The sequence below is a fragment of the Diabrotica virgifera genome, chromosome 4 (genome assembly GCF_917563875.1).
Source record: "Diabrotica virgifera virgifera chromosome 4, PGI_DIABVI_V3a".
NCBI classification, from domain to species: domain Eukaryota; kingdom Metazoa; phylum Arthropoda; class Insecta; order Coleoptera; family Chrysomelidae; genus Diabrotica; species Diabrotica virgifera.
In genome coordinates this window covers 264976146-264997268 of record NC_065446.1, presented here as the reverse complement: position 1 = coordinate 264997268, position 21123 = coordinate 264976146, and the positions used below count along the sequence as shown (strand labels likewise).

Here is a 21123-nt window from a genome sequence, read left to right as displayed (position 1 = left end):
AAGTCTATTGTAACTGTAACTCACTTTTGGTTGAACTGAGATAATCGCGTTTGAAAATTTTTCGCAAAGAGATCGCTCTAAGAAATGACGATATCTTTGGAAGAAATACGCCTTACAACCTGAAATTTCTGGTATATTATATGTGAAGGGTTTTAAAGGGTTTCACAGTTCAAACGTAACAAAAAACACATTTTTTTGCTAAATTTTGTAGACTTACTATAGTTTTCGTCGAAGCAATTAAGGAAAAAAACATACTTACTCTATACTTAGTAACAGTAAATGACGTTATTTTTGGAAGAAATACGTCTTACAAATTTAAATTTCTATTATAGTATATCTATAAAGGGTTTTAAGGGATTTCACAGATCAAACACAACAAAAAATAGGTTTTTTCTAAATTTTGTAGACTTACTATAGTTTTCATCGAAACAGTTAACGAAAAATACTTATTCTAGACTAGACTTACTAGTAACAGATTTATTGAAGCAAAGCACGACTATTTAAAAAATTATAATAAAACACATTTCTATAGTTAATCGCAATAACTAAAATTAGAGTCTTACTAGAGAAAACTATAGTAAGTCAAACAGTTTGGCCTAAAATCTGCAATACCTTCCGCTGTTTCTTGCAACGAAGACTACAGTAACTCAACTTACTATGGTTTTCGCCTGCAGGAGTGTGGGTCAGTAAACTTACTATATACATGCAAATGCTTTACTGGTTGCCTTAAAATTCATACCTGATTTACCATACTTTTCTACCAAATAAAGCTTAAAAAGAAGAATAATACCATAATAGTAAGTCAAATGTAACGTTTTTTGAGTTACTATAAGGCGCGTTCCAAGTGACATGAAAACCGTCCTTCGTACTGCCCTCGTCATGCGCATTATAAAAAATGCGTTCCAAGCGAACATGAACGATGATTGGTATCGTACACCGTGTTGTTCCAAGCGATCCATGTACCGTTTCGAAATCGGTAACTGAACGGTCCTTTTGATACATGCCTTCAAGCAGAAACTATTTGTACTGACTTGCGCAGTTAGGATTGTTTTCATTTTTACTGATCACTGCTATGAGGTCAGCTGATGATTCAATAATAGAATAATCCACAATTTACGCTATTAGTACCTGTGAATCTTGATTTCCGTTTAAATAATTATTAATTCTTTTTTTTTTTTTCAAATTAATCTTATAAATATGGATAATTTATTATTTTTTTTTCATAGGAGACAACGATTTAATGTCAGATATCGATTCTGAGGAAGATTTTGAAGCTGAAGTGATGTTTAATGAACATGTTAGAAATATTAATTTCTACCCATCTAGCAAACTACTAGTGGTACAGTGGTACTCGTACTGAAAATGGCTCAGGCGCAACTCGAACTTGAAACGGTACACCAATACGTTCCAAGAGGGTTACGTACCGGTAATCGGTTCGAGATCGAAAGAAAACCGTTCAAGGGCGATTCTGCGCATTAAAACAGTCCAATCGATTTCGTGGCGGTTCAAGGGATCGTACAAATGTGTCGTCTTGGAACGAACCTATAGTCTTCGTTGCATGGGTCGATATGTACTACCGAACTACTAACAATGTTTGAATTATAATTAATTGAACTGAGCCATTCGACTCATGTTTTGATGGACTGTGGTCGGTGGTTTCCTATGGAATTACTTAACGATGTTTATATGATTAGCTGGTAAACAGATGTGGGTTTATTTATGGCCTCGTGTTTTGATGGACTGTGGTCGGTGATTTCCTATGGGATTGCTTAACGATGTTTATATGATTCCTCCATCATTAATTTCAGAAAACAAGGGACTTCGTTTTTCTGAACTATTTTCTGTTTTCTTTATTTTTCTTTTGTAACAGTTTTCTTTGAAATAGCTGAAATTCTTAAGAAATATTAAAGTAATAATTATTAATATGATTATAATGATTAAGCTTGAATTGGTCCAATTGTGATATGTAGGAGCTGCTTTCAATTTAGGAATTTCGATGTTTTCTGCTAAATTTTGAATAAATTTCGCTGCTATCTAATGTTTTTAATTTTAATATGGGTAAATTCGTCTTATTTTCTTTGAATTTAAATTTTGGTAAGTCGAATATATATTCTTCATGTATAGTTTCTTCTTTTTGGTATATTTGGTTATCAATTGTTATTTTACATTTTCCAATAGTGATGATTGATGGTATGTTTATCTTATATCAACCATTTTGGTCGCAATTTGTTTCTATTGTGGCTGAATTGGCTGGAATGATTATTAGTTGATCAGAATTAATGGATGTTATAGTTGTTTTTTTTTTAAGTGTATACTTGTACTTTTGCATTCGTTTCTTCCGTGTTGAATTAGGGTGGCTAGACAAGGTTGTGGATTTTCTTGAAGAGAATTCTTAAGGCAATAATAATGGTTTTCAATTTCTGGACATCTTTTAGCTGTTGTCCAATTTTCTGTGTTACTGAGAAGTAGGAAGGGTTGGTCAGGAATAATTGTAAGGTTGTTGAGAGGTATAGGGTACATTTGGAAGTATTTGAAGGAATTACTGACGATTGGAACATGAATTCTAAAAATAACCAAATTCTTATGAATTTGTACTTGAGTAGAAAATAGATTATAGTAATTCATAAAAAATTTTAATTTTGGAATATTTTGTGTTATATATTTTATTTAGGTTTGTAATTATTGATTCTAATTGAAATGGACTGATAATAGAGTTATGAAGAACATTTAATTTTGCTAATGATATTGCGGTTTCTATATTGCTAATAACAAGTTGTAAATCATGTAATTGATTTATTAAATTATCTGTTACAATATTTAATGAGAAAGCTCTTTCGACGTTTATTATTTCTTTCATTTCTTGTGTCATCAATGTTAATTGTTTACTAATGAGGTCTTGATTTTCTTTTAGAATATTGAAATTTTTTGCGTATGATTTTGACATTTCGATTAAAAGAGTGTGATGTTTATATAAACTTGAATTTAATTGATTTTGATTCTCGTTAAGAATGGAAAGATAGTTATTATAGTAATTTTCATCGTCAGAATCTAATGTTCCAAAAAGCCATTTGGAAACTTTGCCTACTGCATTAATTAGAGCTCTTTTTATTCTATTTTTGGAGTAAGCCGCTAATTGATTTTTTATGGTTTGACTTAATTTTATAGCGTGATTTATTTTATTTAATATTAATATGGAAAAGTTATATATGTATAGTAATAGAATCTTTTAAGGTTAATAGTTCGTTTAATATTTGATTACTTATCTCTAATGGTTGAGTAAGATTAATATGATAAATAAATGTATGTTTTGATAAAATAATTTTTACTTTGCCGATTTGAACAGGTAAAATGGGGTTATCTATTTCTTTTATTTCTAGCATTTGATATCCTTGTAGATAAAGGAGTATCGTCGTCGCTATCAACTTCATGCTGGATATTGGTATCTGTAACAAAACGTTGAGGTTTTACACTTCTTAAATGATATGTTTTGTTTTCGGATATTATTTTATTATCTCCGATTATTTTGGCATCAGTTAATTTTTTCTATGGTTGATCTGATTTTGCCAATCTTGGTTCTGAGCCTTTTAAGTGATATATAGGACGATTTGTGTCTAATTTTATTTCTTTTTGTTTTGTTTTATTGATTCGTTCTAAAGTTTGTTTTTGAGTTTTCGTTAATTTGTTTTTTACAAACTCATTGAGTATTTTTAAATTATCTGAATGTTCATGGATATACTGAGTGATTCTTTCATTTTCATTTTGTTCAAAGGGATTTTTATAGTCTGGTTTTCCTCGCATAATTTGAAAAGGGGTATAGCCTGTACTATTATGTATACTGTTATTATAAGCTAGGATTGCGTAACTCATTAAAATGATAATTGGAATATTTTCTTTCTCTTCTCGGAGGATTCTTAAACTTTCAATTATAGAAGAATGAAATCGTTCAATGGGAGAATTACTATTTGGATTATAGGCGGTGGTATAGTGGATATCTATGTGATGTAAAAGACATAGGTCTTGAAAGGTTATATTTTTTAATTCTATACCATTATCGCATGTTATTTTATTAGGTATTCCATAATGACTAATAAAAAATATTAATTTATTTACAATTTCAATAGCGTTTATAGAAGTGATAGGGTATGCTTGACCAAATTTAGAGAAACTGTCAATGATTGTTAGGAAATTTTGATTACTAAATTTGAATGTATCAATATATAAATGTTCTAGAGGAGAATTTCCGATTGGTGTGGGTTTAAAGACAAGAGAAGTGAGATGTCTTTCATATTTTGATTTTTGACATGATTCACAAGTCACAAGTGTTAATATAATTTGTAACATCTTTGTCCATATCAGGCCAATAAAAATGTTTTTTCAATGCAGTGAGGTTTTCATTAATTCCTCTATGATTTGTTTTTGTCTCGTGATAAAATTTTAGTTTTTCTGCTTTTTCTTCTTCGTCTATTATATCTGTTAAGAGTGTGTTTGAAATAACAAGGAAAAATGCATTATTTTTGAAATTATTTGTCATAAAACGAATAAATGGTATTTCTAGATTTTTATCTTTAAATAATATACAATAAGTTTTGTTAGGTCTTATAATTTCTTTGATTAAATTTAAAAATTGATTTTCTTGAAAGTTTTCTTTTGGTATTTCCCAATAGTATCTATTTTTATCAAATATTTTTTGATATGTATTCTTTGGTTGGGTAATATTATTCGAAGATATTATAATTTGATTTTTATAAACATTTATAGTTTTTTCTGTGTGAGGTATTTTTAATATAGGGTCTTCTAAACTTGTATGAACTGTTTCTAAGTCGTCTGAATCGTTTTGGTTTTCTTGTATGGCAGGAATGACAATATTTTGAAGAATTTTTATTTTTGGAACTGAATTTGATTCAGGTGTTTGTTCAGGTGTTAATGTTGTATTTTCAATATTTTTTGAGGCATCAGTTGATGTTGGTATTTCTTTATCAAGTATTTCATCTAAAAATTCTTGAGTTATGTCGTGATAAGGATTAATATCTAAATTATCAGGTAATATATCATCATAATTAAAAGGAGATCTGGAAATAATTTCTTGAGAGTCTAAACATCTAAGTTGTGTTTCATTTTGATTTTTAAATCCGAAAAATTCGCTAGAGTCTAAATTCATAAAAAGTGAGAGATTATCATTTTCGGTTTCGAGAGGATGGATTTCTACTCGGGAAAGAGCATCAGCGTTTGTATTTAATTTTCCTTTTTTATATGTAATGTTATAATCGTATTCTTCTAATTTTAATTTCCATCGTATTAATTTGGAGTTTGGTTCTTTTAGAGAGAAAAGCCATTGTAAGGGTTTATGGTCAGTAACAATATTAAATTTTGTACCATATAAATAGGGTCGGAAATATTTAACAGCATATACTATAGCTAATAGTTCTTTTCGATTGTACTGTGGTTACATTCGGCAGGGTTCAAAGTTCTGGATGCGAAAGCGACAGGTAAATCATTACCTATGGGGCCTTGGGAAAGAACAGCACCAATTGCGAAATTTGAGGCATCGGTTGTTACGTTAAAGGTTTTTTTCAAAATCAGGATATTGTAAAATAGGACCATTCATTAAAATATTTTTGCAAAGTTCGAAACTTTCGATAAATTCGGGTGTATGTTTAATTTGGACTCTTTTTTTAAGACAGGAAGTTAAGGGTTTGGTGAGTTTAGCGAAGTTTTTTATGAATCGTCGGTAATAACCGATAAGTCCTAAAAATGACTTAATTTGTTTTGCTGTTTTAGGAATTGGAAAATTTTTTATCGCGTATATTTTTTTGGATTAGGTTTAATACCTTGGGGAGTTATAACATGTCCTAAAAATTCTACATCTTTGCAAAGGAATTCAGACTTATCAAGTTGGACTTTTAGACCGGCTTTCCGTAATCTTTTAAAAACTTGTTTTATATTATTAATGTGTTCTTGAAGAGAAGTTGAAAAAATGATTATGTCATCCATGTATACGAAGCATATTTTATTTAGTACATCTTTAAGTACATTATCCATTACTCTTTGGAATGTGGCAGGTGCATTTTTTAAACCAAATGGCATGCGAAGATATTCGTAGTGGCCATTTTCTCCATTAAAAGCTGTTTTTGCAATTGAGTCCTTATCCATTTCTATCTGCGTAAAACCAGACGCTAAGTCCAATGTTGTAAAATATTGCCATCGTCCAAGTTTATCTAGAATGTCTTGTATTGAAGGTAAAGGATATCGGTCATCTATTGTTTTTTCATTAAGTTTTCTGTAGTCTACTACAATTCTCCATTTTTGTTTTCCAGAAGCATCGAGTTTCTTTGGGACTATCCGTATGCTACTACTAAATGGACTTTGACTGTGTTGTATTATTCCATCTTCTAACATTTTGTTTATTTGTTTTCTTATTTCTTCCTTATGTACAAAGGGATATCTATATGTTTTTGAGTATATAGGAATTTCATCAGTAGTTTTAATTTTATGTTTCACTTCATTTGTAAAAGTTAATTTACTTTCAGGTTGATGAAATATGTCGCGATATTCGTTTATTAATAATTGAAGACAGGAAATTTCTTCTTTGTTTAAATGTTCCGTTCGGAAATTATCTAAAGTTAATTTATTGTCAATATTATTGAATATTTCTTTATCATTAAAGTCATTTGTATTTGTGGAAATGTTCATAATTTCTTCCATAGAAAAATAATTATATTTATTAGGTTCTAAGTTTTCCACATGATCATTTAGGAAATTTTCATTTATACTAATTAGTTCTGTGTGATTAAATTTGTTTACAAACTCGATTTTAGTTTTTCCGTTATTTACATGTATTAGGCTGGAAGGAATAATTATTGTTTTGTCTGGATTTTCCATTACATTTAAAAACATATTACCGTTGTCTACAATAGTGGAAATTTCTTTAACAATAATAGATAGTGGGGGAATTTCAAATTTTTGAATATTAAAATTTTTTCGATACCGTAAAATGGGGTGACTTTGACCGATGTTGTACTTTAATCCTATAAAAATCATATTTTAAATTTTGCTACATTTTTCTATATGCAAATATGTTATGGGTTTAGGCGTCTACTTTCAGTAGCTTAGATTATAATTACAAGAAAATAATCATGACTTAGAAAAAAAAATAAAAAATGCCTTTGGTCAAGTTCACCCCATCTGGGGGAAAGTTGACCGTATATGCATTTTGCCTGTAAACTTATTTTTCTTGTAAGTGGGGTTAATTTGACCGTTTTTTAAACCATTTTGTCTTAATTCGTTATATCGGTGGATTTAACAACCCTTGGACTATTAATTCTTTTTTTTTTTTAATTAAAAATGAATTCTTAGATATTTATAAATTTGAATGGTTAAAAATAATTTTAAAAATTATACAGGGTGGCTGAAGTATATCACAATAGATATTTTTCTATGTTTTCGGTCAAATTCACCCCAGCGGCCAAAGTAACTTCATTTTACGGTACTCTAGTTTTATTTTTGTGGTTTGATTAAATAAAATTCCATTAATTATATTTAAATTCAGTTTCAACCTTCTAAGGTCATGAATCCCTATAATCCCATCATAATAATTGTGAAAGTCGAATAAAACAAAATCTAAGGGTTCTGATAAATTATATTCTTCTAAAAGGGGAATTTTTGCTTTAAATTGTGCTTCTCGAGATCCGGCACATGTAATTATGGGAGTATTATGTCTTATTATTTTTTCAGGAAAATATTTTTCTGCAAAATAGGGCCTCAAAAGAGATGGGTGACATCCTGTGTCAATTAATAATTTTATGGGCGTTGGGGAATTTATTTGAATATATGGTAAGGAATTTGGGATCACATTATTTAGATCAATCCGTTTTGCTAATCGTTCGTATTTTTCTGAAGATCTTCGTGAAAATTTGGGTGATTTTGGATTTGAGGTTCTTCTTCATAATTTTGTTCGTAATCTTGCTCATAATCTTGTCCGTAGTTTTGCTCGTAGTTTTGTTCGTAGCTTGGGTCATAGTTTTGCTCATAATCTTGTCCGTAGTTTTGATCGAAATTTTGATCATAGTTTTGTCCGTAGTTTTCCATGGAATTATTTGAAAAATCTTGGGAATATACAGATGAATTATAGTCATCGTTTTCAGAGACGTTGAAAAGGGAATCTTTGCTTAGCAGAAGATATTTTAGATGTGGTGGACATTGGGGTTGGTTGATAACTATTTTTTGGATCAAATACGTTTTTTGGTTTGCCAAAAACTTGTTCATTAGTAAAGAATTTTCGAGGAACTGGTCTCGATTGGATATTTATTGGTTGGCTAGGAAATTGTTGTTTTGAAGTACCTGGTTGGTTGAAATTGGGATTTTGCGAAAATGGATTTGTATTTCGATATTGTTGATTAAAATTTTGATTGGGTAAATAAGAATTATTATTCATATGTTGAAAATTAGGTCGATTTTGTTGGTAATAATTATTTGGATATGTTTGTACATTTTTATAATTATAATTAGGATTATAATATTGATTATGATTCGGATTATTTTGTCTTTGAGGGTTTTGGAAATTAGGTTTAATTTTATTAAATTTATTAATTGGATTTAAGGATTGTATTCTTTGATCATTATAAAATTGACGAGATATAATGTCTGACGCCTGGACAAATGTTTTTGGATTTCTGATTTCTAAAATCGTTCTAGTTTTTTCATCTACGTTTGCTAGTAAAACATCGATTGCATTGCCTTCATTTTGTTCCATTAAGATTTCTTTTCTAGCTGCAGATATTTCTGTTTCTGAATTAATTTTTACTTCTATTCTAACTTTAAGTTGTGAAATTCTAGTAATAAAGTCAAGAATATTTTCATTTCTATTTTTATTTAATTGTAAAAATTCTTTAGTGAGCGTTTGTCTGTCTATTCTATCTCCGTAGTTATTTTTTAAAGCAACTTTAATTAAAGACCAGGTATTTAAATCTGGTCGGCACATAATAAAATTTAGTACATTATCTTGTAATTTAGAGCATATAACGTTAAAGGTAAAATTATTTCATGTATTATCTATGGTTTGTCCATATGTTTGATAATATTTCTCACATCTTTGTAAGAAACTTTCTAATTTTAAAGAATCCCCATTAAATGTGGGTAAAAATTCGGCAAGTGCTTTAGCCGCTTGTATAGTAGAAGTATTTACTTGATTTAAAGCCATTTCATTAAGATTTGCAACTAAATTATCAATAGTAAAATCTTTTTGCATTTAAATTAAATATTCTTAAAAATATGTATAAATTTTTTTGTTTATAAAAATTACTCTATCGAATAAGATTTACAAAATCGAAATCTCTGACAAAGAGTTTAAATATATTTAAATTCTTATATAAAATAGTATTAAAATGTTAGGTTCGGTAAAATTCAAAATTATTTAATTAATTTTCAAAATTCTATATATAAGAGAATAGCCAGTAAAGGTAAAGTAAGACAGGAAAGGAAAATAATTTCTCAGTAACTTACTTTGAACTGGAACTGGAACTGTAGACTCTTCCAACAAATGGTAGACACCAACGGTTGAACTGCGTTTCTCGGGAACTTTTCTGCTAAATTGCCCTCAGGAACTGCTAGAAACCTTCAGGTATCCTACTGACTGCGCCAATTAAGTTTATTTGTGAAGAAACTTTCTTTTTAAAAACTTTATTTTAAAATACATATATAATATTTACTACCGAACTACTAACAATGTTTGAATTATAATTAATTGAACTGAGCCATTCGACTTCTGGTGGATGAAAGCTTCTTGGTAAACAGGCGTGGGCTTATTTATGGCCTCATGTTTTGATGGACTGTGGTCGGTGGTTTCCTATGGAATTACTTAACGATGTTTATATGATTAGCTGGTAAACAGATGTGGGTTTATTTATGGCCTCGTGTTTTGATGGACTGTGGTCGGTGATTTCCTTTGTAGTGGAGTCAATGAAGGTTTTCACCTCCGATTTCATTGAACCTCCGTCGATTTTCATGAAAATTGGTAAGTATGTAGAGGATACCTCAAGAATCAAAAGTGACATGGTGCCAACTTGCGCTTTTACCCTGGGGGGGGATGCCACCCCTTCTCGGGGTGGAAATTATTTTATTAAAAATAATACCACTAATCGATAGAGGGACAAATTATAAGTAAAATTTGTTATATAAAGTTATTCCAATAAATCAGTAGTTTTTGAGTTATTAAAGATCAAAAGTTTTGATTTTTCCTGAAAAAAATCCATGTTTTAAAGCAGTTTTTCATAAATAACTCAAAAACCATAAGTTTCTTTAAAAAACTTGTTATTACCAAAATCGAAGATAATATAAAAATAAATAAGCTCCTTATTCGAAAAATCCTTTATTACATATACAAAGTGAGTTATATGCAATTGAATGTATATTTTTTTTCCGCGAGTACTCAAATCTTAGTATTCAAGCTTAAATAACAGGAAAACGATGCACTTTGTTAAATATAGATACTAAACATTTTAATAAAGTACTTAAAGGTAACTATCAAAAAGCTATATAAGAAGTCGATATCATCAAAACTAAGCAAGTTATGATGGAAATAAGAGGACCCTTTCAGATTTTTTAGGGAAGAATGAAAAATGAAACATACGTCATTTCCACAAAAATTAAAATTTATAGTAACCCATTTAAAACTCTATTTATTTTAACATGAGTAATAACTTCAACAATTTTGACCGGTTTAGAATGCATATTTTTGAAAAAAAATACGATTAAAAAAAATTAGAATTTTTCAAATTTTCGTGAATTTCATTTTCTTTTGATAATAACTCCAAAAATACTCGATATACTTAAAAAATGATAAAGAACAAAATTATAGTTTTAACTTTATTTAAGCTTTTTCTTTTTTTAACATTTTTTTACGACAAAAAATAACCGAGATAGAAACATTTAAAACCTAAATTTTACTGCGAGAACCATGTAACCGGGGCCATTTCACCTTGTATTTAAAAAAAATAAAGGATTTAGAAAATTATGTTTAATACAGTGTTATAGACCGTTTACTTAGCTCTGTAATGGTTTTTGGATAAATCTCATATTTCAAAAATTAACTGAGTTATTTAAAAAAAACCAATAACATTTTCTTTGAAAAAATTTTATAGCGGAGATTTTGTATGTATACAGGTTGTGGGAAGTCCAATTAGTCGTTTGTTGTAGGAGATACGAAAAAAGTTTATTTAGATGAGATTGGGGCATAGATAATATCAGAATTTAAATACATTTCCAAATATACAGGGCCACCCATATTGACAGGGTGAAACAAAATTATCTTTTGGTTAATGGAACACCCTGTATATTTTTACATTTTTGGATTCTTCTCTATGTTTTATTTCTTAAAATATCAGGTTTTGTGATGTTATAAGAAGTAGTTTAAAATATAATTACGTTTTTTTTTTTCAAATTTCATAGCAATATTCACCCCCTGTATAATTGTAGTGATTTGACATCAGAAAATCAATTTATGTTCAAGTGATTTTTAATATAGTCTATTATTGTTAAAAATTATTAATCTAGCAAAACGTTTAATTTTAGCTAATACAGGGTTGGTCGAAACTGAATGAGTGTTTTCTCAAAGTTTGAGAGTATGAGTTTTCTCAAACGGAGCAGCCTGTAATGCCTGTAATGAGCATTATAATGAAATGCTATTGTATGGCACTTTACTATTTCCCACCCTGCCAGTGAGAACTGAATTTATTTTTGAAATCCCTAACTTTATGTCTTTAATTATTTTAAATATTTTAAACGATTAAAAAACAATCAAATTAAATTGAAATGAATAACCAGTGTATATCTTCCACATTTACTTCATATTTAACGTAGCCTGTACCGTAACATTGCACAGATTATTATCCCTGTATAGCAACGATATACCATGAATGTGAATTCATACTTGAGAAATGTCCTATATCCAGTCTCACAAAAAAAAAAGGGATTCTTCAAACATAATATATATATATATGCAGACAAAATCAGCCAAAGTGATTTGCGATATCTAATTAAAGGCCGTACCAAGTTGGTTTTATTGAATATAGCATGAAAGCACGACGATACTTTAGTGATAAGCGTATTTTTCGTAGTAGCTATAGTATGTTGTTTTATATTATGTATTACCTATATTAAACTAGTTTTAGTATGTTTCGTTTATCTAAAAAAATGTAAAACAAACAAAAATTCTGTTTTTCTTGTAGTTGTTTTTTCGTATAGATATTGTTTTATATTGTAGTAAATTGAATTTAGTTTTAGTATGTTCCGTTTGTTTGTAGAATTATATTTAATTAGATTTGCTTTAATTACTAAAATAAATAAATTTTCAATTATATTTTATGTATTTGTGGAAAAGGAAACCTAGCATTAGCGGCCACATTTCTATAACGGCCAATTGTTTTCTATTTTTAGTGGCCGTTATTGGCAGGTTTTACTGTACCAATAATATTTTATTAAATTATAAAATATTATTTAAATAAAAAATTTATAAACTTGATAAAAGAAAGTTTGCTTAGAATTTACTCCTCTATCTAATTATGGGGTTATTTTTTATAAAATAGTGTTCACCCATGAAAAGGGGTAACATCCACCCCCAGGATAAAAGCGGAAGTTGGTACCACATCATTTTTGTTTCTTGAGGTATCATCTAACTACGTACCAATTTTCATGAAAATTTATGGAGGTTCAACGACATCAGGGGTGAAAATCTTCAGTGACTGCCTTTTTGGAAATATAAAAGAATAATTTTTTCGTGATTATCGATTTGCTAATTTTCTGATTTTTGGTTGCTATAAGGTTTGAAAAATGAATAAAAATTATAAATCATGCACATAAATGTAAAAAAATATTTATTTTACTTAATTAAACGAGATTGCTTGAGCCAGAATGCTGAAATATGCATTTTTATCATTAAAAAAAAGGTGGATTTCACCCCTAAAATGCAGAAAGCGCAACTTGGTGCCATATTACTTTTGTTTTTTGAGGTATCCTCTAACTAATCAACAATTTTCATGAAAATCGATGAAGGTTCAAAGAAATCGTGGGTGAAAACATTCAGTGACTACACTTTCAGAAATATAGAAGAATAAGGTTTTCGTGATGTTCGACTTGTTAATTTTCGGATTTTTGGTTACTATAAGGTTTGAAAAATTAAAAAAAAATGTAATTCATGCACATAATTATAAAACAAATATTTATTTTTCTTAATTAAAGATTACTTGCGCCATAATGCGGAAATCTGCATTTTTTACAATTTAAAAAGTAGGGGTGTATTGCACCCCTAAAATGCAAAAGCGCAAGTTGATGCTATATAACTTTTATTGCTTGAGGTATCCTCTAACTACTTACCGATTTTCATGAATATCGATGAAGGTTCAACGAAATAGGAAGTGAAAACTTACAGTGACTGCACTTTCAGAAATCTAAAAAATAATTTTTAAAAAAGGGGTGTATTTCACCCCTAAAATGCAAAAAGCGCAAGTTGGCACTATGTCACCTTTGTTCCTTGAGGTATCCTTTAACCACTTACCAATTTTTATGAAAATCGATGGAGGTTCAACGAAATCTGAGGTAATAACTCATATCCACCTTCATTGACTCCACTATTGGGATTGCTTAACAATGTTTATATGATTCTCGTCAAATAATATGAATTTAGAAAGAATTTCTAAATTCACCTCGTATAAAATTAACAAACTTGGATAACTGTTGGTTGCATCTTGAGGTTTAGACCATGCACAGATTTTTATGAAGAATAACTTTTTTTCCTAAAATTATTAAGGTACTAGTACACTTTAGAAGACCAAAAATAATCAATTTTTTCAAGAATTTTTTTCTCAGAACCTTTATTAAAAATGAACATAAAGCTTTTTACATATTAATACATAACTCTTAGAGAGTACAAAAAATATACCTTTTTTCATTTATGCACGTGCACTAATATTGTAGAGGGCGCAAAAGTCGATGCCTCGAAAAATGATGGCAGACAGTTAATCTCAGGAATGGGATATCTGAAACAAGAAAATCGTACTGCATTTGAAAAAGAAAGGTTTCTTACGTGATAATTTACCACAATTTGACCAAAAAATAAAAAATATTTTTAACCATGAAAACCTGAAGAAAAACAGGCGATTTTTCACAAATTTTTTTTTTTAATTTCCCTAAAATCTTTTTTTTGCGGAATTTTTCACTAACGGTGGTAAATTGTCACGTAAGAGACCTTCCATTTTCAAATGCCGTACGATTTTTTTTGTTTCAGAGATCCCAATTCTGAGATTAACTGTCCGCCATCGGAACTACTTTTTTCGAGGCCTCGACTTTGGCGCCCCCTAAAATATTCGTGTACGTGCATAAATGAAAAGAGATATATTTTTTGTATTCTCTAAGAGCTGGATATTAATATGTAAAAAGTTTGTTTGTTGTTAATTTTTAATAAGGGTTCTGAGAAAAAAAATATTGAAAAAATGCTTATTTTTGATCTTCTAAAGTGAACTAGTACCTAAAAGAGTTATTACATGTCTAATAAATAAAAATGATGTTGGAGTCGGTAATTTAGGAAAATTTCAGAATTTTTTTTTTAAGTAGAAGGCTGTTATTGCTTATTTGAATATGGTTTTTAATTACAAATGTACAATGTCAATGTACTAAGATTATTTGAAAACCATGTAGATGTACTTCATCCTTGCTCGAAAAATGTGAAAAGTGTTTACTTCATTCTAGGTTGAGTTAAAAATAACTTATATAACGGAAACAGCTAGCGTATTCATAAAAAATATTTTGCTTACGTTTCTTTTTTCTCTTACGTTCATTACGAAGAAGACGAACGAAAGTTTTAATTTTAATAATAACAATATTAAAAATAAAACTTTATTAGAACTAATCTTATGGTTACACCATTCGTGGCTTCTAAAATTTGCAAGCCAACGAATCGTCGGAGCTATCAGGTAATCAGGTTGCATCTGTATCTCACTACCCGCCTGTCCAGCACGGTAAAATTCCAACAAAGATTAGTTCCCAATACTCAGAATAGGAGTAAAACTAATAAAAATAATAAATAATGATTTCGTTGTGAACCGAAACAAGAACCGTCTTATTTTAGTTAGTTCAGAGAGCGCCAAAATAAGCGCAATGTTTTTGTCCGTGAGTGTATAACAAATTATATTGTTTAAAAATCAATAACGAAATGTTATAGAGCAAGAGCCCGTGGCCGCTAGGCATTCCATATTTAATAAAAGCTGAAAGCTTCTCTGCACATATCCCCAACACAGGTAATAACGATGCGGTTTTTTTAACGAAAGTAAAATTATATTTTACACACCTTTGCTACCTGTTACCTGCTCAAGTAACCACGATCCAAACTCCGAACTCACTGATCGTTTTTACCTGTTAGAGACATGCGCACAGAAACTTTCAGCTTGTAACGAGGTCGTTGCGTTGTTGCTCCAGGTAAGGTAACTAAATCAGTCGAAGAAAAGAGTTCGCTTTTTAAGACATTTTTATTTGGAATCAAAACATACAAAAGATAAGATAATTAGCCTTACGAAAATTACTTGTTAATTTCGATAAAAATATATTTATAATCTACGCATGGAGCTTTCTGTTCGGACCGATGTGACGATATTTTGTACATGAATGAATGATTTTGACGATCGCGTCAAATATTATTAAATTTCTTTTATTAATATGACATGAATGCATAAGGAAAGGGAGGAAAGGAAATCTCGCTCAGCTCGCCAGATGAAAAGACATATTAGGGATATACGATCACCGCTCGTATAAGGATAGGTAAGAGGAAAACTGTCGGATTCGCTCAGCTTGCCAAAACGGCAGCGGAATATGGTCGGGAAATACTACCTACATAAACTCACCTCTTATACCTCGCTGTTGTTTATTATTCTTCGATCAACGCTCCAAGAATAATAATCAACTAGGCTTTTCGATCCGACTTTTATATCGTCCAAGACGGTACAAAAACAAGTTTTACTTAATTCATTGGTGTACTCTAGACGATAAAATTATATTATCGTCACAAGCTTTTATTAAATATAGAATGCCTGGCTGCCACGGACTCTTGGGCTGTTAGTGTGTAATTTAACAATAAATAAACACCATTTTTTTTTAGCAAAATTGAGACATCCAGTAAGTCCACAAAGATTTATCCACTGCCTCATATGTATGTAGTAAAAGACTTGGTGCCTGATATGAATAACTTCTATCGACAATATAAATCAATTGAACCATGGTTGCAAAGAAGGTAAATTTGTCTAATTTCTCAATAGGGAACTTGTACGTTTTTCTTTTATTATATAATAATGTTCAGTTTCGATTAAAAATAAGATTTCCAAAATTTCACGCCTCAAAACCTCATAATAACTCAGAAGTACAAATTTAAAATCTTCTATGTATTTAAATCATTTCAAACGATCTAAAAAGCACGCGAACCCTTGTGACGTCATATTTATTATCTTTTGAATGACATTTCTAACTTCTCATTTAAAAGTACATACAATTTTGTTTACTTTGGAGTTCAAAAACACAGTTTTTGAAGAGATAGTAATGAATTGGGTGTATTTTTACTATGGAAAATAAAAGTAAAAACTATGAAAGTGTTGTTTAATAACATTCTGTTAAATTAAAACCATTGAAACTCCCAATAAAATATTTATTAGATTACCCGTTGATAAGAAAGGGAGTTTAATAAAGTGGTAACAAAGGACATTAAAGACATGTTAGTTCATTGTCAAGGCCTTCATGGATACGAAGCTAATTCTAATGTAAGTATATGTTGTTTTAATGTAATATCTGTTGTCTTCTTAATAGTTTTTTTAATAAATCAAGTGTATTTTGAACAAAAAGAATAAAGAACTTTTTAATACAGAATGTATATAATATGTAGATGTAAAAGATAAAAATAATAATTTAATATTGTATAATATCAACTCTGTGAAAAATTTTCATCCTTTTTAAAATATGTGGCCACATGGCCACCATAAACATATTTACATTGGGTAAGTTATCAGATTGCCCTTTAGAAAAACCCTCTTCGGTCATTTTAAAAGATTAACCAAAACACTAAAATATTACGAAATATAATAATATAGTTCATAGCAACTATCTAAAGATTTATAAAACTGAACACACCATAAAATGATTACAACAAGTAAATGAATATAAAGCTTAATGAATTGATGGCGCTGAGTTTAAACATTACAATGATATGACGTCACGACCAATGAGGTCGCGTTTTGGGCTGACCGCTATAATTTAAATTTTTTCTCGATTTTAGTCGTCTTTAGGGTGCAAACGAAAGACAAAAACAACTTTTTTTTCTTTGATATATAATTTAAATTATGTTCTGTTTAGATTTATAGCATATTATTTGTCTAGTTAAAAATTTTATGCAAGTTCCCTATTTATATTCTAATATTGTGCTCCATATTTCTTTTTGTATCCTAAAAAGTACTAATGCCAATAATTTTGATTCTTACTTCATTTGATCACTTTATAAATGTTTCAGCGATGACAGCCAAAAGAAAAACACTGAATATTTGCAGAGTGTAGAAGATAGACAGAAGTTGGATGGTTTATATGAATGCATTTTATGTGCATGTTGTTCTACTTCTTGTCCAAGTTATTGGTGGAATGGTGATAAATATTTAGGCCCTGCTGTTTTAATGCAGGTAAAACAACTACACTACTCCAAGAAATTAACGCACCACTTTAAAAATGGGTCATTTTTGATGTCTCGAATTTCCTAAACCTGTTGTCCGATAAAAGTGATTTTTTAATATGTTATAGCCTTATTCTTTAACAATGGGTGCGTTCCCAAGACCAGTGCGCTATGTCAGCGCTTTGAAACTGTTTAAGATTTTTCGGTGAACTTCAATGTCAATTTAGAGTAAACTTCAACGTGTTGACGAAGCGGTCGCCATTTTATTCAACGTAGGATTTGCATCGCTTCAATATTGAACGTGTTTAAGAAATGTATTGTAATGGCGCGCTTATTTGAAAATATTTACTTTTACAATAATTTTAATTATAAAGTAATTGAAACAGAAGATACATAATTGTATATTCTCACGAAATTGTAAATCTGTTTATTGAGGAACAATATTTTCAACATAATTCATATTTCTCGTGTCATTATTATTTCTTTATGATGGGAATACATCATCATCATCATCATCCAATGGTTCTGTCAAGTCCAGCACAGCAGCACTAAAAATTATTTCTTATTCATTTCATTCTCAACCAACAATAGATGTAGTATATTATCCATTTTTGAATTAAATTTGTTTAAGACACGTCCAAGTTATCGTTGAACGATATAAATAAACAAAAACAACGAATCTCGTTTTAGGTTAAGTTCATAGAGCAGATGAGAACACAAACAAAACCAAGTATGAAAGTGTCAAACGGAAAAATACCATTCACCAGACTGAACGCAGTTTTAAAGCGCCGAAGCACAGCTGTTTAGTTGAAACTTAAACTGATTAATATTGTTGCTAGACAGGTAAACTGTCATTGTATACCGGGTGTACGAATCAAACTGTGTTTTTTTTTTCTCAAAGTGCGCATCACCCTGTGGATTATTCTATCATTTATAAAATACTGAAATTAAAATCCACCTATAGCCTCAGATTTTCTTAACATTCTGAAGCATTCTGAAATATTTTGAAGTTATACTTCTTCAGATGCGATAAAGAGTGAATTTTTATTATTCTGCGCGCATGCGCACAGAGACAGTATGTTGTCTGTTACTAAATCTTTTAAGTTACATGTATCAGTCCAAAAAAGGCGTGGAAAAAGTATATTAGTGTTATTAGTAAATATATTTATTATAATTTTTGTGTCTTTGGATTTGTCTTCCTCGGGAGTAAGATAATACGTATTATTAAAACATTTTTATATTTAATACTTCACTTCGTCTATTTGTTACCGTGATTTGTCATAATGTCCGAGAAACCGTAAAAACAATGCCTTCGTAGCGTCATTGGTACAGCATTCGACCAGAGATCGAGAGATCCCGGGTTCAAATGCGGAAAATTGCTGTCTTTTTTTTAATTATTGGAATTTTAGAAAGTGGTAGGTAAGTATTAAAATTAGTTTAATAAAATAAAAATAAACTGTTTAAAGTATTTTATTTCGTTGAAATCATATAATAGAAGTATAACTTCTTACGTGCTTACAAAGTACACACACATTCTTTTTTTTTTATTCAATCTCTTATGTTGGATAATAAAAAGTTAGGTACTTTAATAACTAGCCATGCTTTTCATCAATGCAGGGTGTGCGACAAACTTTAAGGTAATTCTACATGAAAAAGAAATGGCAGTTTGCTTTATAAACATATGTCCGCAAATGCTTCGTTTCCGAGATACGGGATGTTGAAATTTTTCTTACAAACTGAAGATTTATTTATTGCTCTAAAACCGGTTGAGATGCGCAATTTAAATTTGGTAGATTTTAAGTGGTAGTTATATATAGAAGTTGCCAAGCTGGGATATTTTGATTCCGTAGTTTTTTTTATTTAAGTTAAAAAACAGTGTTACGTAACGCACACTTCGAACCCCCCTCCCCCGTATGTAACGCGCCGTAACGTTTTACAAGATCCCTCCCCCAAACTGCGTTACGTAATACTTGAACGCTCCCTAAAACATTTTTTCAAAATGTCACATATTTATGTAGGTTTTCCTTAAAGACAATCGTAATAAAAGTCCGTTTGATGTTTAACAGTTTTAATTAATAAAATAGATGACTAAATTATTGTTACTATTAAATTAACGAAATGTAAAAGTGCTTGTGTAATTTGCGACCAAAATCTTACGTGTTCTTATTTTTACAAAAGGGAAATGTATTTATAGAATAATTTGCGTCTAATCAATATAATACCCGTCTAAGTATTATCCCTAAGAACAGGTCCGTCGCGTTTATGGTGTTAGAATCGATTGCCCGCTCTAACCAAAACAGTCTCCTGTCTTCCCCTCTTCATGCTTAAAATCCGAAATTATTAAAATTCTACTGCAATCAATTTCGATCCCTATTAGTAATAAAATTTGGTTCAATCTAAAGTTAAAAGTAGTCCGCTACCGTCGCCGTAATCCCCAATTCGATCTGCACATCTGGGCCAACATCCATATGTGTGAGATCCTTATCCCGTTCTCGTACCAATAATTAAGAAAAATGATATACAGGGGAATTTAAAATATAAGGTAAACTATTTGCAATCCTACATTTATATGTTTTTAATATTTTGTTGTGGCCCCCTTTAACTTTAATTACTGCTAGTACCCATCTTGGCATACTTTGAATGCGGTTAAATTCAATTTGCTTCAATTTTTCATTGTGGTTCCAATGATATATTAGTTCTTCAAATAAAACAATTTTGTTGGTGACCTTTTCATTGGAAATTTGTCGTTTTAAAAGTTCCAAAACATTTTCTATTGGATTAAGGTTAGAAGCTCAACAAAATATTAAAAAATATATAAAAGTTATAGTGTAGGAACAGCAGTGTATGCACAAGGTTAGAGGACGTTGGCCAGGAAGCATATATTGTTTCAGAAATTTCAGCATTATTGTATTTCATAATTTGTTATCATGTTAGTTGTAATTGTTTAATTTTTAATTCAGTTTAGAATCTGCTCTCCGACATTAAAGACGTATTTTGTAGATAATTTGTAATAAATCTTTTTTAAAAACCTATACACGGAGTGTTCGAAGTTAATTGGCGCAGTCAGTAGGATTGATTTAACGGGTTTAACGGATATAAATCCCGGTTCGTGTTAACGATTTAATAATCAATCGAACAAATAAATAACCGGCACCGCGAGTATAGACTCTTGGTTGGGTGAATTGAGTAGCCTGATCTGAAGAATAGTGACGGAAAAGTTCAAGTGAATATTGAAGTTCCTGTGAAGGTCCTGTTCCTGCCGTTTCATCGTGGACTCGAGCATAGATGGGCTGGAAGCTAATCTTACTGTAAGTACCTTTATTTATGTCGTATAGAGAGAAACAAATTTTGATTAATTCAGATAGTTCTGATTCAGATTCTGACTCAGACAATACTAATTTATTATTTAAAAATCAAGAAAATACTTCTAATCTTTT

The 21123-nt window shown here is 30.0% G+C and overlaps 1 protein-coding gene across 1 annotated transcript in view; it reads left to right on the top strand.

Annotated features, from left to right (window-relative positions):
* Positions 1–21123, top strand: part of LOC114325135 (succinate dehydrogenase [ubiquinone] iron-sulfur subunit, mitochondrial) — a 55503-nt gene that overhangs the window by 9295 nt on the left and 25085 nt on the right. The window contains exons 3-4 of the mRNA XM_050650027.1: positions 16139–16270; positions 17534–17696. Coding sequence (XP_050505984.1) covers positions 16139–16270; positions 17534–17696 — 295 coding nt within the window. The remainder of the gene's footprint in view (positions 1–16138; positions 16271–17533; positions 17697–21123) is intronic.